Below are 22,864 nucleotides of genomic sequence, written 5' to 3'. Positions count from 1 at the left end.
ATGAACCGCGCAGAATTCTAGACATAAGTAGGCTGTTGCGTCATGTTCCGTGACGAATGCTGAGAAGTAGTGAGGGGATACGAATGTTGGGGGCCAGGGTCTGCATCAACAGCTTCGAGGAGTGGCCTTGGGAAGCACCTCCCACTGTGTGCCTGTGACACCTGATGAGGGTGGGAGAGGCAGCCTCCACGCGTTAACTCTTTCATCTGTGGCCTCGCTGCACAGCTGAAGCAGGCTCCAATTGTGCATGGAATGTTCCGGGCAAGTTTTTTTATTTTTATTATTATTTTTTTTAATTTAGCGGCCGGCGCTGTGGCGGAACAGGTAAAGCTGCTGCCTGCTGTGCCCCTTCCCATAGGGGCGCTGGTTCAAGTCCTGGCCACTCCACTTCCCATCCAGCTCTCTGCTGTGGCCTGGGAAAACAGTGGAAGATGGCCCAAGTCCTTGGGCCCTGCACCCACGTAGGAGACCCAGAAGAAGCTCCGGGCTTCGAATCGGCTCACTTCTGGCTGTTGCGGCCATTTGGGGTGTGAACCAGCGGATGAAAGACCCCTCCCTCTGTCTCGCTACCTCTAACTCCATCTTTCAAATAAATCTTAAAATAAATAAATAAAACCAGGAAGCTGGGTGGGAAGTGGAAGTCTTGGATTCTGGATTTCAAACTGCCTGGGTTTGGAAACCACTGGAAGCTTTTGAGCAGAGGGTCACTCCGCGTGACTTACATTTTAAAAGGATAACTTGAATTACTGCTTTGAGGCTAAAAGAGAAAGTGGAAGCAGAGAGACCAGTTAGGAGGTTATGTTTAACGTTTCTGCTGTAACAGGTCACAGCAAATGTCCTGGCTTGAAATAACATTAATTTGTTACAGCCTGTAGACCACAGATCTCACTGGGCCAAGATTAAGATACCGGCGTGGCCGTGTTCCTCCTGGAAGTACTGGGGAGAATACTTCACTGCCTTTTTAAGATTGATTTGAAAGGCAGAGTTACACAGAGAGTGGAGAGGCAGAGAGAGAGGTCTTCCATCCACTGGTTCACTCTCCAATTGGCAGCAGCAGCTGGAGCTGGCCGATCTGAAACCAGAAGCCAGGAGCTTCCCCTGGAACTCTCATGTGGGTGCAGGGGCCCAAGGACTCGGGCCATCTTCCGCTGCCTTCCTCGGCCATAGTGGGGAGCTGGATTGGAAGAGGAGCAGCCGGGACTTGAAACGGTGCCCATATGGGATGCCGGCTCTGCAGGTAGCAGCCTTAGCCGCTATGCCACAGTGCTGGTCCCTTCACTGCCTTTTCTAGTTTCTAGGGGCTTCCTGCTCTGCTTGGCTCCTGACTCCTCCTTCATTTACAAAGCCAGCAATCACTGCTCTTGTATCTCCAGCTGACACTTTTTTTTTTTTTTTTTTGACAGGCAGAGTGGACAGTGAGAGAGAGAGACAGAGAGAAAGGTCTTCCTTTGCCATTGGTTCACCCTCCAATGGCTGCCATGGCCGGCGCGCTGTCCAGCTGACACTCTTGTTACAGACACTTGTGATTACATTGAACCACCAGATAATACAGAACACTCATCTCGGTCACACCTGTGATCAGTCACACCTGTGAATTCCTTTTACTGTGTAAAGTGACATACTCCCAGGGATTAGAATAGGGACATCTTTGGGAGAAGATGGTGCCCAGGTCACTTCGGTAGTGATGGGGTAGGTGGCACGGCCCTGGATGTATTTCAGAGAGCACAGTTCACTGATAGAGCAGATGTTGGATGTGAGAGAAATAAATTGAGGATGATTGACTACATAGTTGGATGATTAAGGTTCTGGCAATATGAATAGTCATTGCTGATTTATCAGTTAATTTTGCAGTTTGGTTTCTAAATTCGCTTGACCAAGATTTGGATTTCCAGTTGAATTTGAGATTTTTGGGGAGAGGGATCGTGTCGGGTTTTGCTTCCTTGTTTATTCCCAATGCCTGGCTTTATGGTAGGCCTCAGTAATATTTGGTAAACTGGAATCTGCTTATTACATTTCATTGAAATATAGCTTGCAAAACTCTTTGTATCTTATGTATGTAGATATGTATGTACATATAGATAAACAGAAGTAATACACCGTGTAGAAGTTTGTTTTGATTTATTACACTTACATTTTCACCTTTGTTTTCCTTTTGGTAGTGTAAAATACTTAATAAGCTCTGTTCTATTCTTTCCCTTTTCTTCCCTGCCTAAAAAAGCCTTAAAATCTTTAGCAGTGTGTTTTTTGTTTTTTGGTTTTTTGACAGGCAGAGTTAGTGAGAGAGACAGAGAGAAAGGTCTTCCTTCTGTTGGTTCACCCCCCAAATGGCCGCCACAGCTGGTGCACTGCGCCAATCCGAAGCCAGGAGCCAGGTGCTTCCTCCTGGTCTCTCATGTGGGTGCAGGGCCCAAGGACCTGGGCCATCCTCCACTGCACTCCCGGGCCACAACAGAGAGCTGGCCTGCAAGAGGAGCAACCGGGACAGAATCCAGCACCCCGACCGGGACTAGAACCCGGGGTGCCGGCGCCGCAGGTGGAGGATTAGCCTAATGAGCCGCGGCGCCGGCCTTTAGCTGTGTTTTAAGCTACCTCTCTTCAGTTACTTTTATTGTTTGCTCTTAAGAAGACTTCTCTGGAAGTATTGAACACACACAAATAGAAAATAATAGTTTTTTAAAATGAACCCTATCTGTTAATAATATCAGTGATGGATAAAAGTACACATGTGTCACTTATATATATATGTTTTAAAGATTTTATTTATTTGACAGGTAGAGTTACAGAGAGAGAGGAAGGGAGGGAAGGAAGGGGAGGGGGAGAGGGGGGAGGGGAGGGGGAGGGGCGAGGGGGGAGGAGAGGGGGAGGAGAGGGGGAGGGGCGAGGGGAGAGGGGCGAGGGGAGAGGTCGGTCTTCTATTCACTGGTTCATTCCCTAAAAGGCCACAACAGGTGGAGCTGGTCCAGGCTAAAGCCAGGAACCAGAAGGCTCATCTGGGTTTCCCAAGTGGATGCAGGAGCCCAAGCACTTGGCCATTTTCCAATGCTTTCCCAGGGGCATTAGCAGGGAGCTGGATTGGAAGTGGAGCAGGTGGGACTTGAACTGGTGCCCATATGGGATGCCTGTATTGCAGGCAGTGGCTTTACCCACTACGACGCCACAGTTCTGGCCTCTACCTATTTTTTTTTTTTTTTTTTTTTGAAAGGCAAGAGTGACAGAGACAGAGATTTTTCCAACTACTAGTTCATTCCCCAGATGCCTGCAACAGCCAGGGTTATACCAGGCCAAAGCCCAGAACCCCATCCCGGTCTACCATGTAGGTGCCAGGGACACAGTACTTGAGCCATCACCTGTTGCCTCCCACAATGTGCATTAGCAGGAAGCTGGAATAGGGAACAGAACCAAGACACAAACCCGGGCACTCCGATATGGAACGTGAGTGTTCCACAGCTGTGCCGAAGTCCTGCCCCTTAACCACTTTCAAAAGCAGTGATCTTTTTTGTTTAATTTTTTTAAAAGATTGTATTTATTTATTTATTTGAGAGAGAGGGTTACAGAGAGAGAGGGAGAGACAGAACATGTCGCTCCCCGTCTTCATGGAGGAACGACACAGGACCCTGCGCTGTTCTTTTGTCTGCTCGGCCCTCCCCGGGTTTGCTGCTGGTTCTTCCCGGGTTGGCTACCGTCCCTTCCACCTCCGTGGAAGGGCGGTTCCCCCTGCCACATTCCCCACTTCCGCGGGGGAGCGGCACACCGCCGGCCAGCTCTCTCGGGGGCTGCACAGGTGTTCCTTCAGATAGATGTTCCCCTTAGATGTTCCTGGTGCATGTTGTCTCTCTCCTCCTTTATAGTCCTCTTCCGCCAATCCCAACTCGGCTACCCACACGCTGAGTACGCTGCTCTCCTCCAATCAGGAGCAGGTCCTACAGTTTATTGGTTGAACTGGAGGCATCTGAGTAGAAGCTGTTTCTCCCTTCTCAGCGTCATATTGTGGGAGAGCAGATGCATAGAATAAGTCTTAATTCCAGTAACTTAGTCTAGTCCGAGTTGCTCCCAGTTGCTCCCCACAAGAACAGTCTTTGATCCACTGGTTCGCTCCCCAAGTGGCTACAACGGCTGGAGCTGAGCCGATCTGAAGCCAGGAGCTGCTTCTGGGCACCTCACACGTGTGCCGGGGCCCGAGCACTTGGGCCATCTTCTACTACCGTACCAGACCAGAGCAGAGAGCTTGATCGGAAGAGGAGCAGCCAGGACCAGAGCTGTCGCCCATATGGGATGCTGCTGCCACAGGCGGAGGCTTGGCCTACTAAGCCACAGCGTTGGCCCCAAAAGCAGTTATCTTAAGACCACTTCCAAAGATTCTTTGGAATATATCATTTGACTTCTGTATTTCTCAGGATTCTGTTGGTTTCAGCATTTTTCCAGTGTGCCGCAATCCCCAGGATTCGTATTTGCCTTCCTTTGAGGGCTTCTTGCTCTTAATCATAGGGCATTTTCTTCCAGATAGGTGGCTTCCTGCTTCCCTTAGCTACAGCATATACTCCCCTTCTTAAGGCACTTGAGTTTTTTGTTTGTTTGTTTTAGATTAGTATAAGTGGTAAAGAGACCTTTTCTTTTAATTGAATGGGAAGGGGAGAGGAGGTAAGGATTGGTATTCAGAAATTCTGTAGAGCTAAGAAATTTTGAGAGGAAGGAAAATAGCAATAGGAAAATTGGAATTTAGGGGCCAGCTTGTGGCACAGTGATGCCGGCATCCCATCACTGTGAGAGCCTAAGTGATTGGAGCTCTGCTTCCAGTCCAGCTTCCCACTAACGCGCCTGCAGAGCAGTGGAAGATGGCCCAGTTGCTTGGGCCTCTGCACCCACGTGAGAGACCCAGCTGGTGTTCCAGGCTCTTGCTTTCTGCTTGGCCATTGTGGCCATTTGGGGAATGAACCAGTGGATGGAAGATTTCTCTGCCTTTCCCTCTCTAACTCTGCCTTTCAAATAAATAAACCTTTTTTTTTTTAAAGATTTTTTTTAATTTACTTGCTGGTCGGAGTTACACAGAGAGCAAGGGAGAGGGAGAGGGAGAGGGAGAGGGAGAGAGAGAGAGAGAGAGAAAGAGAGAAAGAGAGAGAGAAAGAGGTCTTCCATCCGATGGTTCACTCCCCAGATGGCCACAATGGTTGGAGCTGTGCCTATCCGAAGCCAGGAGCCAAGAGCTTCTTCTGGGTCTCCCACATGGGTACAGGGGCCCAAGGACTTGGGCCATCTTCTACTGCTTTCCCAGGCCACAGCAGAGAGCTGGATTGGAAGTGGAGCAGCCAGGACTAGAACCGGCACCTATATGGGATGCTGGCGCTACAGGCTGGGGCTTTACCCGCTATGCCACAGCACCGTCCCTGAAATAAATAAATCTTAAAGAAAAAAAATTGGAATTTAGATATCAACAGCACAACCTTTTCTGATGGATTTTTTCTTGTCTCTGGCAGATTATTTTGCAAACTCTTTTCACATGCCTTCGTGGCAGCTCGCTTTAAATTTTAATTATTATCATTAAAACCTTTTGAAAGAAAGATTCAATGGTGTTATGACTTACAGAGAAATCAGGATATGCGGAGAGCGTAGAATCCTATGATAAATGAGGTGACATTAAATTAATCATAGATTCAGAGATGTGTGTGGCAAGCCTTTTGAAATAGGCCATAGTTGCAGACAGGAGAGACCAGACTGGAGATGATCATGTTACATAAAGCTCTGTCCTTATAAGGCTGAGAATTTTCTATTGCAGTTACATTGAGGATATAAAGGACAAAGGCCCTAAGAGTAGTGGTTGTCATGGAAGGCAGAAACAAATATTCTTGGAAGATTTGGGTCTGAAGCACGCCACCCAGGAAATAATGGTCACACCACACAAGTGGTAGCTACTTGTCTACTGATAAAAGTGCACTCCATGCAGAGAGGGGCTGGGTTATTACCATGCTGCCGGCATGGCAGTGTTGAGATTTTTTTGTTAGCTGATTAGTGTTGTGGGTGATTCAGATCATATGAAAGTACAGACTTTGAGAAGACAAAGTGGGGAGGACTTTGGGGTCGTGAGGAGAGTTCACGTGTTGTTTACCGTTTTCAGTTTATATAAAGCAGTAGTGCTGCCCCGCACCCATGAGGACGCAGGTGCCTGCGGTTCTGCGCCGTTATAGTGAGCTTCTAGTTGTCACAGTCCAGTGAGCACAGGCGCCCAGAAAGACATCAGCGGCTCTTTGGTCGGAATGCTTGTCTGAACTCCTTTGACTTGCTTCTGACAGACTTGTGGCGTCGCTTTTAGCAATGGTCATGGCATGAGCACTTGGAGGGAAGAGGGGAGACAGGTGGAAGGAGGAGGCAGGGAGAAATGGCAGAATGTCACATCGAAATCTGAATTTTCTTACCAAGTTATTCCATATTTAGTGAGCCCTTTTTTTTTTTTTCTTTCTGCTTTGGTTTCTGATCCTTTGCTTGGTGGGGGGGATGCTTGAGGAAAAATGGAAGGAATTGTCACATGACCTTGTTCTTCCATGGATACAAGTTGGGAAACCAGCAGAGATGAATTTTCCTTTGCTTTCTAGTTTAAAGTGCCTGGGCAATTTTTCTAGCATTGTCTGTTGTTTCTCAAAGAGAAATTTGACAGAGAGAGCCCATGTGACTCCCAAAATCCAGCTTCTCATTGTCCTTAGAAAAGACTGCCAGGAGCACTAATAACAGTAGTGTTTGTTTAAAAAATCATGCCCATTTTCTATTCAAAACTTGATCTTTGTGCCTCCTTGAATTTTGACTTAAATGTTTATCTTTCGAGGTATGTATTGATAAGCAGGTAGTCTGTGTGAGGGATTAGTTGAGTTTGAGATTCTGTTGCATTCCTATAGTTAATTACTGTTGAAACAGTCTTCATATGAACTGTGTTTATTCCTTTTGAAAATGTGTATACATACACATCCCTGTTTTCTTACATTATATATCTATGTTATCTTTAATAATAAACATAAATGAGCATATTTAGATTATCTGTGAAGATATGTAAGAAGCTGGTAATTCTGATTGAGCTGAGGGAACCAGTGGGAAACTAGGGAGTGGGGTTTGGAAGGCTGTACCTTTGTTAATTGTCTTTTTTATATTTGAAAGTTTTTCCTGGCTGGTGCCATGGCTCACTAGGCTAATCCGCCGCCTTGCGGCGCCGGCACACTGGGTTCTAGTCCCAGTCGGGGCGCCGGATTCTGTCCTGGTTGCTCCTCTTCCAGGCCAGCTCTCTGCTGTGGCCAGGGAGTGCAGTGGAGGATGGCCCAGGTGCTTGGGCCTGCACCCCATGGGAGACCAGGAGAAGCACCTGGCTCCTGCCATTGGATCAGCGCAGTGCGCCGGCCGCAACGAGCTGGCCGCGGTGGCCACTGGAGGGTGAACCAACAGCAAACGAAGACCTTTCTCTCTGTCTCTCTCTCTTACTGTCCACTCTGCCTGTCAAAAAATTTTTAAAAAAATAAAGTTTTCCCTGTGTATTACAGATCAAATTTATAGTAAAAGTAAAAAGTAAATTTCGATACTATACAATTTTAAGGGTATGTGTGTGGCACAGTGATAGGACATCACCTGGAACACCCACATCCTACTTTGGACGGCCTGGTCAAGTCCTCGTGCTCCTGATTCTAGCTTCCTGCTGTGCACGCAGGAATGACTCAAGCAGTTGGGTCCGTGCCACCCAGGTCAGAGACCTGGATTGGGGTCAGGATCCTGACTTTGGCCTGGTCCTGCCCAACTGTAGTAGGCAGTCGGGGAGTGAACCAGCAGCAGGAAGCTCCTCTAGCTCTGTTTCTCTCTTTGTTCCTCTGCGTTTCGAGTAAAATGGTACACAATTTTAAAGACCTTCTGTTCTCTTCACAGTGATACCCTGGGAGAAGATGGGGAAGGGCTGCAAGGTTGTGGTTTGCGGATTGTTATCTGTGGGGAAAACTGCAATCTTGGAGCAGCTTCTCTACGGAAATCACACCATAGGTAAGGTCATTGCCTCTAGATTCCCTTGAGGGTCTGGGAGTGGCTGGAGCTTATTTGTCAGTTAGGCTCAACTGAAGATGCATGATTGAAATACGAGTGAGGTGTAATCAAGGGGGGCCGAAAGTTAGAAAAGAAGAGCAATTCAGGAGAGAAAGTAGGGGAGAGAAAAAGTATCTTAATGTTAGTGCAATCCAAGAATGCTTGCTGTAAGCTATAACAGGTACAATAAGAAATGGCAGAAAGTCTTTTTTTAAAAAGCTTTTATTTCATAAATATAAATTTCATAGGTACAGCTTTAGGAATATAGCAATTCATCTCCCATACCCACCCTCCCACCCCCATTCCCGTCCCAATTCCTACTCCCTCTCCCATTTTAATTATCTTAAATACAGATGATCAACTCTATGCTAAGTAAAGATTTCAACAGTTTGCACCTGCACAGACACACAAAGTATAAAGTACAGTTTGAAGACTGGTTTTACCGTTAATTCTCATAGTACAAATCATTAAGGACAGAGATCCTACATGGGGAGCAAGTGCACAGTGACTCTTGTTGATTTAATAATTGACACTCTTATTTATGGTGTCAGCAATCACCCGAAGCTCTTGTCATGAGCTGCCAAGGCTATGGAAGCCTCTTGAGTCCACAAGGTCTGTCAGTATTTAGACAGGGCCATAAGCAAAGTGGAAGTTCTTTCCTCCCTTCAGAGAAAGCTACTTCCTTCTTTGATGGCTCCTTCTTTCCACTGGGATCTCACTCACAGAGATCCTTCATGTAGGTCATTTTTTGCTGCAGAGTCTTGGCCTTTCAGCCTGAAATGCTCCCATGGGCTTTTCAGCCAGATCCGAATGCCTTAAGGGCTGATTCTGAGGCCAGTGCTGTTTAGGGCGTTTGTCATTTTCTGAATCTGCTGTGTGGCCTGCTTCCCATGTTGGAACATTCTCTTCTTTTAAGTCTATCTATTGTTATTAGCACACACTTGGTCTTACTTATGCAGTCCCTTTCACACTTAATCCTATCTTTATGATCAGTTATGAACTTAAACTGATCACTTTAACTAGTAAGGTGGCATTGGTACCTGCCAACTTAATGGGCTTTGAAGTCCCATGGCAAGTTTTTAGCTTTACCCATGGGGTGAGTCTGAGGGAGCGTGCGCTGAACTGTACATCTCCTCCCTCTCTCATTCCCACTCTTAGTTTTTGCTGGGATCAAATTTTCAATTGGATTTATACACCTATGAATAATTCTATATTAAGTAAAGAGTTCAACCAATGGTATTAAGTAGAAAAAGAAAAATAGTAAAAAAAAATAAAATAAAATAAGCTGTTCCTCAACAGTCAGGACAAGGGCTGCTCAAGTCATTGCTTCTCATAGTGTCAGTTTCACTTCTACAGGTTTTCTTTCAGGTGCTCTGTTGTCACAGTTCACGGAGAACATATGGTATTTGTCCCCTTAGAACTGGCTTATTTCAGCCGGCGCCGTGGCTCAATAGGCTAATCCTCCACCTAGCGGCGCCCGCACACCGGGTTCTAGTCCCGGTTAGGGCGCCGGATTCTTTCCTGGTTGCCCCTCTTCCAGGCCAGCTCTCTGCTGTGGCCTGGGAGCGCAGTGGAGGATGGCCCAAGTACTTGGGCCCTGCACCGCATGGGAGACCAGGAGAAGCACCTGGCTCCTGCCATCAGATCAGCGCGGTGCGCCGGCCGCAGCACACCAGCCGTGGCGGCCATTGGAGGGTGAACCAACGGCAAAGGAAGACCTTTCTCTCTGTCTCTCTCTCTCTCACTGTCCACTCTGCCTGTCAAAAAAAAAAAAAAAAAAAAAAAAAAGAACTGGCTTATTTCACTCAGCGTGGTGTTTTCCAGATTGTTCCATTTTGTTGCAAATGACCGGATTTTGTTTTTTGGGTTTTGGTTTTGGTTTTTACTGCTGTGTAGTATTCCATAAAGTACATATCCCATAATTTCTTTAGTCTTCTGTTCATGGGCATTTAGGTTGATTCTATGTCTTAGCTGTTGTGAATTGAGCTGCAATAAACATGGAGGTACAGATAGCTCTTTTATTTGCTGATTTCATTTCCCTTGGGTACATTCCGAGGAGTGAGATGGCTGGGTAATATGATAGGTCTGTATTCAGATTTCTGAGGTATCTCCAACCTGCCTTCCATAGTGGCTTACCAGTTTGCATTCCCACCAACAGTGGATTAGGATACCTTTATCCCTACATCCTTGCCAACATTTGTTGTTTGTTGATTTGCGTATGAAAGCCATTCTAACTGAGGGGAGGTGAAACTTCATTGTGGATTTGATTTGCATTTCCCTGATGGCTAGTGATCCTGAACATTTTTTCATGTGTCTGTTGGCCATTTTGATTTCTTCTTTTGAAAAATGTCTAAGTCCTTGGCCCATCTCTTAGCTGGGTTGGTTGTTTTGTTGTTGTGGAGTTTCTTGACCTCTTTGTAGATTCTGGTTATTAATCCTTTATCAGAAAAAAACAAACAAACAAAAACCAAATCCTTTATCAGTTGCATAGTTTGCAAATAATTTCTCCCGTTCTGTCAGTTGGCTCTTCACTTTCCTGACTGTTTATTTTGCGGTACATAACCTTCTCAATTTGAAGTAATCCCAGTTGTTAATTTTGACTTTGGCTACCTCTGGGGTCTTTTCCAAGAACTCTTTGCCTGTGCCAATATCTTTCAGGGTTTCTCTGATGACCTGTAATAATTTGATGGTGTTGGGTCATAGATTTAGATCTTTAATCCATGTTGAGTGGATTTTTGTATAAGGTTTAAGGTAAGGGTTTTGCTTCATACTTCTGCATGTGGAAATCCAGTTTCCCCAGCACCATTTGTTGAAGAGATTGTCCTTGCTCCAGGGGTTAGTTTTAGCTCCTTGATCAAATGTAAGTTGGTTGTAGATGTTTGGATTGATTTCTAGCATTTCTGTTTTGCTCCATTGGTCTGTCCATCTGTTTTTGTACCAGTACCAGGCTGTTTTGATTGTAACTGCCTTTTAGTATTTCTTGAAATCTAGTATTGTGATGTCTCTGGCTTTGTTATTGTTGTATAAGATTCCTTTAGATATTTGAGGTCTCCTATGCCTCTATATGAATTTCAGCAGCATTTTTTCTAGATCTGAGAAGAATGTCTTTGGTATTTTGATTGGTATTACATTGAATCTGTCAATTGCTTTTGGAAGAATGAACATTTTGATGATATTGATTCTTCCAATCCATAAACATGGAAGATTTTTCCATTTTTTTATATCTTCTATTTCTTTCTTTAATGTTTTATGATTCTCATTGCAGAGATCTTTGACATCCTTGGTTAAATGTATTCCAAGGTATTTGATTTTTTTTTTTTTGTAGCTATTGTGAATGGGATTGATCTTAGTTCTCTCTCAGCCGTGGCGTTGTCTGTGTATACAAATGGTTTTGATTTTTGTATATTGATTTTATATCCTGCTACTTTACCAAATTCTTCTAGGAGTTCCAATAGTGTCTTAGTAGAGTTCTTTGGATCCCCTATAAATAATGTTGTCTGCAAATAGGGATAGTTTGACTTCCTCCTTCCCAATTTGTATCCCTTTGATTTCTTTTTCTTGCCTAATAGCTCTGGCTAAAACTTTCAGGGCTATATTGAAAAGCAGTAGGGAGAGTGGGTATCCCTGTTTGGTTCTGGATCTTAATGAGATTGCCTTCAATGTTTTCTCACTCAGTAGGATGCTGGCTGTGGGTTTGTTATAAATTGCCTTGATTGTGTTGAAGAATGTTTCTTCTATACACAATTTGCTTAGAGTTTTCATCATGAAAGGGTGTTGTATTTTATCACATGCTTTCTCTGCACTATTGAGATAATCATATGGCTTTTGTTCAGCAGGTTGTTAATATGTTGTATCACATTGATTTGCAAATGTTGAACTATCCCTGCATACCAGGGATAAATCCCACTTGGTCTGGGTGGACAATCTTTCTGATGTGTTGTTGGAGTCTATTGACTGGAATTTTGTTGAGGATTTTTGCATCTATGTGCATCAGGGAAATTGGTCTGTAATTCTCTTTCTCTGTTGCATCTTTTTCAGGTTTAATAATTAAGATGATGCTGGCTCCATAGAAAGAATTTGAGAGAATTACCTCTCTCTCAGTTGTTTTGAATAGTTTGAGAAGAATTGGAGTTAATTCTTTAAATGTCTGGTAGAATTCAGCAGTGAAGCCATCTGGTCCTGGGCTTTTCTTTGTTGGGAAGGCCTTTATTACTGATTCAGTTTCCATCTTGATTATGGCTCTGTTTAGGTTTTCTGTGTCTAATGGCTCAATTTAGGTAGGTTGTATGTGTCCAGGAATGTATCAGTTTCTTCTAGGTTTCCCAGTTGGTTGGCATACAACTCTTTGTAGTAATTTCTGTTGACACTTTTTGTTTCTGTGGTGTCTGTTGTTACATGTCCTTTTTCATCTCTAATTTTATTGATTTGGGTCTTCTCTCTCCTTTTTTTGTTTAGTTGGGCCAATGGTGTGTGAATTTTTTTTTTTTTTAAACAAGCTCTTTGTTTTGCTGATCTTTTGTATTGTTTTTTGGATTCAATTTTGTTGGTTTCTTTAATTTTAATTACTTCTTTTCTCCTACTAGTTTTGGGTTTGGTTTGCTGTTGTCTTTCTAGATCCTTGAGATGCATTGATAGCTCATTTATTTGGTGCCTTTCTAATTTCTTTCTTTCTTTCTTTCTTTTTTTTTTTTTTGATAGGCATAGTGGACAGTAAGAGAGAGAGAGACAGAGAGAAAGGTCTTCCTTTTCTGTTGGTTCACCCTCCAATGGCCACTGCGGCCATTGTGCTGCGACTGGCACACTGCGCTGATCTGAAGCCAGGAACCAGGTGCTTCTCCTGGTCTCCCATGCAGGTGCAGGGCCCAAGCACTTGGGCCATCCTCCACTGCACTCTCGGGCCACAGCAGAGAGCTGGCCTGGAAGAGGGGCAACCGGGACAGAATCCAGCACCCCGACCGGGACTAGAACCTGGTGTGCCGGCACCGCAGGCAGAGGATTAGCTTATTGAGCCGTGTCGCCTGCACCTTTCTAATTTCTTGATATAGGCACCTGTTGCTATAAATTTCCCTCTTAATACTGTTTTTAACTGTACCCCAAAAGTTTTGATATGTTGTGTTGTCATCTTCATTTGTTTCCAGAAATTTTTTTATTTCTCTGTTGATTTCTTCTGTGACCCACTGTTCATTCAGGAGCATGTTGTTCAGTCTCCATGTGTTTGCATGTGCTCTAGAGATTCCTGAGTTGCTGGTTTCCAGCTTCATCCCACTGTGGTCTGAAAAGATGTAAGGTATGATTTCAGTGTCTTTGAATTTGCTGAGACTTGAGAAAGTTCCATGCACTTCTGAGAAGAATGTATATTCTGCAACTGTAAAATGAAAAGTTCTGTAGATATCTGTTAGGTCTGTTTAGTCTATAGTGTCGATTAAATCTGTTTCCTTGTTTAGTTTCTGTCTGGTTGATCTGTCCATTACTGAAAGTGGAGTATTAAAGTCCCCCAATACTATTGTGTTGGAGTCTAAGTCTCCGTTTAAATCCCTTAACATTTCTTTTTGATAGCCAGGTGCCCAGTAATTAGGTGCATATACATTTATAATAGTTACATCTTCCTGTTGAATTGATCCCTTAATCATTATATAGTGCCCTTGTTTGTCTCTTTTAACAGCTTTTGTGTTAAAGTTTATTTTGTTTGTTGTTAAGATGGCTACACCAGCTGTTTTTTGGTTTCTGTTGGCAAGGAATATCTTTTTCCATCCTTTCACTTTCAATCTGTATGCATCTTTGTTGGTGAGATATGTTTCTTGTAGGCAGCAAATAGATGGGTTTTGTTTTTTAATCCATTCAGCCAGTCTGTGTCTTTTAACTACAGAGTTGAGGCCATTTACATTCAAGGTGAATATTGATAAATAATAACTTTACCCTCCCATTTTCCAAAAAATATTCATATTCTTTACTTTGGATTTCCTTTGAACTTTAGCTGGGAGATTTTCTGCCTTTACCTTTTTTCATAGGGATATAACTATGTTTCTGTGTTTCTGTGTACAACACATCCTTAAGCATCTTTTGTAGGGCTGGATGGGTGGTGACAAACTCTTTCAACTTCTGTTTGTTATGGAAAGTCTTTATTCACCTTCATTCACAAATGAGAGCTTTGCAGGGTATAATATTCCGGGATGACAGGTTTTTTTCTCTTAAGACTTGGACCATATCTCGTCATTCTCTCCTAAACTGTAAGGTTTCTGACGGGAAGTCTGCTGTGAGTCTAATTGGAGATCCTCTGAAAGTAATCCGTTGTCTCTCTCGTGTTCATTTTAGAATCTTCTCTTTGTGTTTTACTCTGGTGAGTTTGATTACAAGGTGTGTTGGCAAAGATCTTTTCTGGTCATGTCTATTGGGAGTTCTGTGTGCTTCCTGTGCTTGATGTCCCTTTCTTTTTCCAAACCTGGGAAGATTTCTGCTATTATTTCACTAAAAAGGCCTTCTAATCCTTTCTCTCTCTCTCCATGACTTCAGGAACTCCTAGAACCTGTATGTTGGTTTTTATTTATTTATTTTTTTTATAGTATCCTGTAGATCCCCAACAGTGTTTTTTAGTTTTTTAATTTCCTCTTCTTGTCTTTGGTGTGACTGTATGCTTTCCTGTGGTTTGACTTCTAAGTCCAAAATTCTTTCTTCTGCTTCACCGATTCTGCTGTTAAAGCTCTCCACTGCATTTTTATTTGTTCTATTGAATTCTTCATTTAATTTTGATTTCTCTTTAGGATCTCAGTTTCATGGGAGAAATTTTCTTTCATGTTTTTCATGGATTTCAGTAGTTCTTACATTTGCTTTTGATTTCTTCTATGTAATCGTCTGATCAATTTTTGAATTCCATTTCTTGCATTTCTTCTACCTCATCATATTCATAATCTAGGTTTGAAGTGTCTTGTTCTTTCTTCCTTATTTTTGTTCTTGGATTCGTGTGTTTGTTGTTCCACGTTTGTGGAGGTACTTGTTGGTTTCTTTCTTTCTCTCTCTCCTTTTTTTTATTTTTGCTGTGGTGGCTTTTATCATTGTACTATGATTCTGGAGATAAGTAGAATGTCTGCTTTCAGTGAATTTCTGGAGGCTTATAGTGCGTGTGGCCAGAGAGCTCTGTTCTCCAGGGTTACTGGCATGCCTAAGGTGACACATCCAGGTTTGGCATGGTAAATCTTCTCTCTCTCTCTCTTTTTTTAATCAGAAGGGAAATTTATTCAGCTAGATCCTCTCCTCAAGGAGACCAGTGACTGAGCACTAGCCCCAGTGGGTATAATATTTGTCCGCTCTGTCCCAAGGACCACACAGAGGATCTGTGCAATCCTCAGTGTAAGTTCAGATTCCCCAGCAATGTCTCTTATCAGGTAACCAGGAACCCCTGAGCTTATGGAGTCTCCCACTGAGACTGCTCACAGTCCCAGCCACAGCGTGAGTCCTCCCACACACCCTCAGTCTTTTTCAGTCCTGGTTCAGAAGCCTCACACAGTCACAAGCCCTAAGCCCCCTGTTAGTTCCCCCCACCAGTCAGGAGTCTCCACTCAGCTGGTTGCGGGGCGCAGACCAGAGCAGGTGCAGCTGTTACATATGTACAAAATGGCACCTGCTCTATTGGCTTGTTACAGGACACTTGTAAAGTGATTGGGGAGAACCGTGTCTGTCCTGACTTTTCTTCTTCTTCTTTAGTTTGGCTGGTGCACTTTCCCCAACGGGGCTCCACGCCGGTTCCCTCTAGGCTCTTCCTGCAGCTTTCTCACCAGCGGCTTGGGCTGCTGCAGTCTGTCTCACCTCACTTTCCAATGCTGGAACATAGCCTCTCAGCTGCTTCAGTCCTGAGCCGTGGGTGCCCACGCCCTCCACGTAGGTCCACTGTGTCCCTCTAATTTTGGCAGAGTTTTCTCCCTAACTCTTCCCTGAGATAGTGTGAAACTATCTTCTCGGTTAGAGCAGTGAGTGTCTTCCCCACTCTGTCATCTTGGAACTGCAGCCCAGAATCTTCTTTTGTGTCCATGTGTTTCCTGTGTGTTTACATAATGAGTGCTGGTCTAGGCTCATAGGACTGCTGGCTTAACAATATGCTGAGTGGCTTTTCACTCTTACTTCAAATATGACTATCCAATACTGCTATATATGGTGGGTTTTTTTAAGGTTTATTTATTTATTTGAAAGGCCGAGTTACAGAGAGGCAGAGAGAGAGAGGTTGCTTCCATCTGTTGGTTCACTCCCTAAATGGCTAAAACAGCCAGAGCTGGGCCAATCTGAAGCCAGGAGCCAGGAGCTTCTTCCAGGTCTCCCACGTGGGTGCAGGGGCCCAAGCAGTTGGGCCATCTTCTGCTTTCCCTGGCCATAGCAGAGAGCTGGATCGGAATTGGAGCAGCCAGGACTCGAACCAGTGCCCATATGGGATGCCGGCACTGCAGGTGGCAGCATTACCTGCTGCACCACAGTGCCGGCCCCCGTTTTAAAAATAGGAAATAACTGCTGTTTGCTGCTTTATGACTTAGTTTTCAGAATTGGATTACCTCACCCATTTGGTCACTCTTTGAATCAAATAATTATTAAATATTTGCTGTGTGCTACAGGCTGTGGTGAGATCCTGTAGGTACAGAACTGAAGGCAGCGTCTCTGGCTTTAAGGAGGTCACAGTTAATAAGGAAGACAGAATCACAGGTTAGGATGGGACAGCGTTTGGGTGTCAGAGAAAGGAGGGAAGAGCTTGAAAGCATTGACCACTGGCCAGTAGCTTAGAACACGCTTTTTTTTATTAACAGTTTTGATGAGCTCTCTTGTCTTCTAGCTTCCCAAAGGAAGGAACAACTGTTAAATTCGTATTTTGTGTTTTTATGATGTCTATGCCAGACGGTCTCAGGCTATCTGAAATCAGAACCTGTTTACCCTCTTGAAATTTATTGAGCATCTAAATAGCTCTTGTATATGTAGGCTAGTTCTTTGATATTTGCTGTATTAGAAATTAAAACAGAAATTTAAAATTACGTATTTTATGTAAAAGCAGGGATGATAAACTTGTTACATTGCTAAAAATAGCATCTTTTGTGAAAAATAATTATATTTTTAAAATAAAAAAAGTGGAAGCCTGGTATTGATTTGCATTTTTGAACATCTAATGTGCACCTTAATAGAAGACAGCTGCGTTGCTGCGTGTGCTTGCTTTGCACTCGCTCTGTGGTGATGCACTGTGTTAGTTGAAATACATGAAGGGAATCCAGCTTCACACAAACATGTACTTGCAAAAGGGATGAAGCGTATGTTAGGAGCCTGTTCAGATCATTGTGAATCGTTTTCTTTCCTATTTCACTAAAGCACAGTGGATGATGGTTGCTTAAAGGTTGTTGCCATGTGGGACTGAAATCCTATCAGTGTTTTGTACACTGTTACAGTAAAATCTCACCTCTCTGTCTTGTACTTTATTTTTATTAATGATGTGTTTATTTGAAAGAAAGAGTTACAGAGAGGTTGACTCCCCAAATTGCCGCAACAGCTGGAGCTGGACTGATCTGAAGCCAGGAGCCAGGCGCTTCCTCTGGGTTTCCCACCTGGACCCAGGGACCCAAGCACTTGGGCCATCCTTCGCTGCTTTCCCAAGGCCATCAGCAGAGAGCTGGACTGGAAGCATAGCAGCCAGGAGTCAAAACTGGAGCCCATATGTGATCCTGTCTGTGCAGGCAGAGGTATAACCTACCATGCCATAGCTCCAGCCCCGCATACTTTCAATTGTATATCCCTTACGTAGCAATAACTGATTATGGAGCCTGAGAATTGCCGTGATATGCTATGTGCAAGCTGACTAAGAACCAGGGTAGCCAGTGATGTAACTGAGTCTGAAATTGAATGCCAACAGTCCAGTGGATTCCGAGGAAGGCTTTTGATGAGCAAAGGAACACTCCCAGATATGTGGGATAGGGCTGAGGGACTTGGGAAAATATTAACCCTCAAACCCTCAGGCAGCAAGGCCTGGCTCAAGGGTCTCTGGGACTTTGAAATCAAGGATGGCTGATCATGTGCCTGCGACTGGCAGGCTGTGCATCCTATTTTTTTTTTAAGGTTACTTTTATTTGTATGAAAGGCAGAGTGGCAGAGAGTTCTTCCTGCTGCTGCTACCCTCCCTCAAATGTATGCCAGTGCTGTGCTAGCTCCAAGCCAGGAGCCAAGAACTCCATCCAGTCTCCCGTGTGTGGCGTGGACCCAAGTACTGAGTCGTCATCTGCTGCCTCCCAGGGTGCAGATTAGCCGAAATATAGATCTGTTGGGGAGATGGGCTAAATCCTAGGAAAAATGATATGGAATGCAGGCATCCCAAGCAGCGGCTTAACCCATTATACCACAACACCTGCCCCTTTTATTCTTTAAAAAATGGTAGCAGTGGAGGGAGGAGGGGCAGGGTGTTTGCATTGTGGTTAAGATGCTGTTTGGGATGCCCACATCCCATATTAGAGTGCGTGAGTTTGAGTCTCAACTCCCCTCCTGACTGCAACTTCCTGCTAATGTTTATGTATCCTGGGAGGCAGCAGGTGATGGCTCAAGTAGTTGGGTCTCCGCCACCCGTGTGGGAGACCCAGATTGAGTTCCTGGCTCGTATGTTTGGCATAGCTCAGCCCTAGTTGTTTGGGGGCATTTGGGGAGTGAACCAGCATGTGGGAGATTTCTGTCTCTCTCCCTCTGTCCTCCTTCCCTCTGTGCTCTCTTTGTCTCTGTCTCTCTCTTCTACTGGCCCCCACTTTGTCTCTCTCTCTGCCTCTCAAATAAATTAAAATAAACAAACTTGGACACAATGGCTAGTTCAACCAGCAACTCAAACACAAGAAATTTTGTTAAAGATAATTACAATTTTTGTATGCAGAAATGCTTTGTGCATACTTCCCATTTAATCCAACAGAATATTACAAAGATGTATACTCAGAGATGAAATTTGGTACATTTAGAATTTATACTGCTTTATCAAGGATATTCTTTTTTTTTAAATATTTATTTTATTTATTTGAAAGACAGAGTTACAGAGAGAGGTAGAGACAGAGAGAGAGGTCTTCCATCTGCTGGTTCACTCCCTAGATGGCCACAAAGGCCGGAGCTTTGCCAATCTGAAGCCAGGAGCCAGGAGATTCTTTCAGGTCTCCCACATGGGTGCAGGGGCCCCAAGGACTTGGGACATCTTCTACTGCTTTCCCAGGCCATAGCAGAGAGCTGGATCAGAAGAGGAGCAGCCAGGACTAGAACCGGCGCCCATATGGGATGTCAGGGCGTCAGGTCAGGGCTTTAACCTGCTGCGCCAGAGTGCCAGCCCCTATCAAGGATATTCTTAAATGAAACTTGGAAGAACATGATGATGAAGAATGTAATGACTGCTAATATACTTGGTGCCATTGCGTTGATTTGTACAAAGCTGTCAGCAGTCTCACCACAGTACTTTCGCACCTTCAGTGCAAATGTCAACACACAGTGGAAAAGACATCTTAGTAATTATTATGAAATTAGTTTTGCCCCTGTGGATCCCTGAAAGGAGACTTAACAGGGTCTATAGCCCATATTTTGAGAGCTGTAGGGTTATGTGCATATCGTCAACTGAGTAGCATGGTGTTTTTGTGATCTTTTGCTTTTTATTTTTTTTCCTTCTGCAGCTTGATTTTTTAAGCTTTTATTTAATGAATACAAATTTCATAGGTATAGCTTAAAATATAGCGATTCTTCCCCCCATACCTGCCTACCCACCCCCTTCCCTTCCCACCTCCTGCTCCCTCTCCCATCCCATTCTTTATTAAGATTTGTTTTTACTTTATATACAGAAGACCAACTCTATACTAAGCAAAGATTTCTACAGTTTGTACGCATACAGACACACAAGTATAAAGTACTGTTTGAAAACAAGTTTTACTGTTAATTCTCACAGTACAATTCATTAAGGAATAAGTGCACAGTGACTCCTATTGTTGGTTTAACAATTGACACTCTTATTTATGACATCAGTGATCACCAGAGGCTCTTGACATGAGCTGCCTAGGCTATGGAAGCCTTTTGAGTCCACAAACTGTCAGTATTTAGACAGGGCCATAAGCAAAGTGGAAGTTCTCTCCTCCCTTCAGAGAAAAGTACCTCCTTCTTGATGGCCCCTTCTTTCCACTGGGATCTCACACACAGAGATCCTTCATGTAGGTCATTTTTTGCAACAAAGTCTTGGCTTTCCATGCCTGAAATGCTCTCATGGTGTTTTCAGCCAGATCCAAATGCCTTAAGAGCTGATTCTGAGGTCAGAGTTCTATTTAGGGTGTTTATCATTCTCTATGAGTCTGCTGTGTGGCCTGCTTCTCATGTTGGATCATTCTCTCCTTTTTAATTCTATCTATTGTTATTAGCAGACACTTGATCTTATTTATGTGATCTCTTTGACACTTAATCCTATCTATATGATCAATTACACACTTAACATGATCACTTTAACACATAAGATGGCATTAGTACCACCCAGCTAAATGGGCTTTGGAGTCCTAAGTTTTTAGCTTTACCTTTAGGGGTAAGTCCATGGGAATGTGTGCTGAACTGTACAGCTCCTCCCTCTCTTTATTCTCACTCTTATTTGTTACTGGAATCTATTTTCAATTGGATTTATATACCTAAATTGGATTTATACCTAGTATAAGTTCTAATATCAACCAATGACATTAAGTAGAAAAAGAAAATACTAAAATAATAAACTGTTACTCTACAGTCAAGACAAGGGCTGTTCAAGTCATTACTTCTCATAGTGTCAGTTTCACTTCTTCAGGTTTCCTTTTAGGTGCTCTGTTAGTTGCTACAGATCAGGGAGAACATACAGTATTTGTCCCTTTGGGACTGGCTTATTTCACTAAGAATGATTTCCAGATTCCTCCATTTTGTTGCAAATGACCGGATTTTTTAACTGCTGTGTAGTATTCCATGTAGTACATATCCCATAGTTTCTTTATCCAGTCTTCCGTTGACAGGCATTTAGGTTGATTCCATGTCTTAGCTATTGTGAATTGAGCTACAGTAAACATGGAGGTGCAGATAACTCTTTTATTTGCTGATGTCTTTTCCCTTGGGTACATTCCGAGGAGATGGCTGGGTTGTATGGTAGGGTTATATTCAGATTTCTGAGGTCTCTCCAACCTGTCTTCCATAGCAGCTTTACCAGTTTGCATTCCCACCAACGGTGGATTTAGTGTGCCTTTTTCCCCACATCCTCGCCAGCATCTGTTGTTTGTTGATTTCTGTATGAAAGCCATTCATTCTAACCGGAGTGAGGTGAAACCTCATTTTGGTTTTGATTTGCATTTCCCTGATAGCTAGTGATCCTGAACATTTTTTCATTTGTCTATTGGCCTTTTGGATTTCCTCTTTTGAAAAATCTCTAAGCCTTTGGCCCATCTCTTAAGTGGGTTGGTTGTTTTGTTGTTGTGGAGTATCTTGACCTCTTTGTAGATTCTGGTTATTAATCCTTTATCAGTTGCATAGTTTGCAAATAATTTCTCCCATTCTGTCGGTTGCCTTTTCACTTTCCTGACTGATTCTTTATGGGTGCCGGTTCAAGTCCCGGCTGCTCCACTTCCAGTCCATCTCTCTGCTATGGCCTGGGAAAGCAGTAGAAGATGGCCCAAGTCCTTGGGCCCCTGTATCTGCATGGGAGACCTGAAAGAAGCTCCTGGCTCTTGGTTTCTGCTTAGCTTAGTTCTGGCTGTTGAGACCATTTGGGGAGTGAACTGGCAAATGGAAGACCAACCGACCGCTGGCACCGCGGCTCAGTAGGCTAATCTTCCGCCTGCAGCGCCGGCACACTGGGTTCTAGTCTTGGTTGGGGCACCAGATTCTGTCCCGGTTGCCCCTCTTCCAGTCCAGCTCTCTGCTGTTGCCCGGGAGTGCAGTGGAGGATGACCCAAGTCCTTGGGCCCTGCACCCCATGGGACACCAGGAGAAGCACCTGGCTCCTGTCTTCGGATCGGTGCGGTGCGCTGGCTGCAGCATGCCAGCCACTGCGGCCATTGGAGGGTGAACCAACGGTAAAGGGAGACCTTTCTCTCTGTCTCTCTCTCTCACTGTCCACTCTGCCTGTCAAAAAAAAAAAAAAAAAAAAAAAAAAGACCTCTCTCTCTCTCTCTCTCTCTCTCATCTCTCTCTCTTTTTCTCTGCCTTTACCCCCTCTCTCTTTGTAACTCTGCTTTTCAAATAAATAATAGATAAATACATAAATCTTTTTAAAAAATTTATTTTGGTGTACACAATTTTTGAAATCCATACATAGTTTTTCTTTTTTTTCTAAGTTTTTAAGCTTTTTATTCAGTGGGAGAAATACATAGGAGAGTGAGGGTCCTATCTAAAACAGGGAGTGAAATCTGAGTTCATACTGCACACCAGGAGCCAGCCACATGGAGGAGCATGTAGGCCGAGAAGCATGGCCATGCGCCCTGAAGGCGCAGGGCAGCGCTGGCCCACAATCCATATAGTTTTTTCATAATACATATTTCCATGAACCTTTTGAAGACCCCAGGTAACATGTTTCCTAAAAAAAAAAAAAGAGGTGATACATTTCTTTGAGACTTCACATGTTTATGAATGTCTTTATTTTACACTCACTTGAATTATAATTTTGATGAGCCTGGAACAATAGGTTGAAAATTCTGTTAAAGTATCCTTTTTCAAGTTCTTGGGACCAGTGTGTCAAAGATTTGAGTTTTTTGGATTTTGGAATATTTGAATAGATTCTACTGGTTGATCATCCCTAATCTGAAAATCTGAAATGTAAAGTACTTTAAAATCTGAAACTTTCTTGAGCACTGACATGATA

General features: G+C 43.7%; 1 protein-coding gene across 7 annotated transcripts in view; it reads left to right on the top strand.

Moving 5' to 3' along the window:
• NKIRAS1 (NFKB inhibitor interacting Ras like 1) overlaps window positions 1-22,864 on the top strand; it is a 44,122-nt gene that overhangs the window by 853 nt on the left and 20,405 nt on the right. For 5 of the 7 annotated variants that reach the window (XM_008266059.4, XM_008266060.4, XM_017346747.3 and 2 more), the window contains exon 2: window positions 7,891-8,001. The exons of 1 other annotated variant lie outside the window; for it this stretch is intronic. In XM_008266059.4, coding sequence (XP_008264281.2) covers window positions 7,908-8,001 — 94 coding nt within the window. In that variant the 5' untranslated portion in view covers window positions 7,891-7,907. Of the gene's footprint in view, window positions 1-74; window positions 262-7,890; window positions 8,002-22,864 lie in introns of those variants that run through there. One more of the 7 variants, XM_002716213.5, reaches the window with a different exon arrangement.

This window comes from Oryctolagus cuniculus, chromosome 4 (assembly GCF_964237555.1).
Source record: "Oryctolagus cuniculus chromosome 4, mOryCun1.1, whole genome shotgun sequence".
Taxonomy (NCBI): domain Eukaryota; kingdom Metazoa; phylum Chordata; class Mammalia; order Lagomorpha; family Leporidae; genus Oryctolagus; species Oryctolagus cuniculus.
This window is presented reverse-complemented; position numbering and strand designations above follow the sequence as displayed.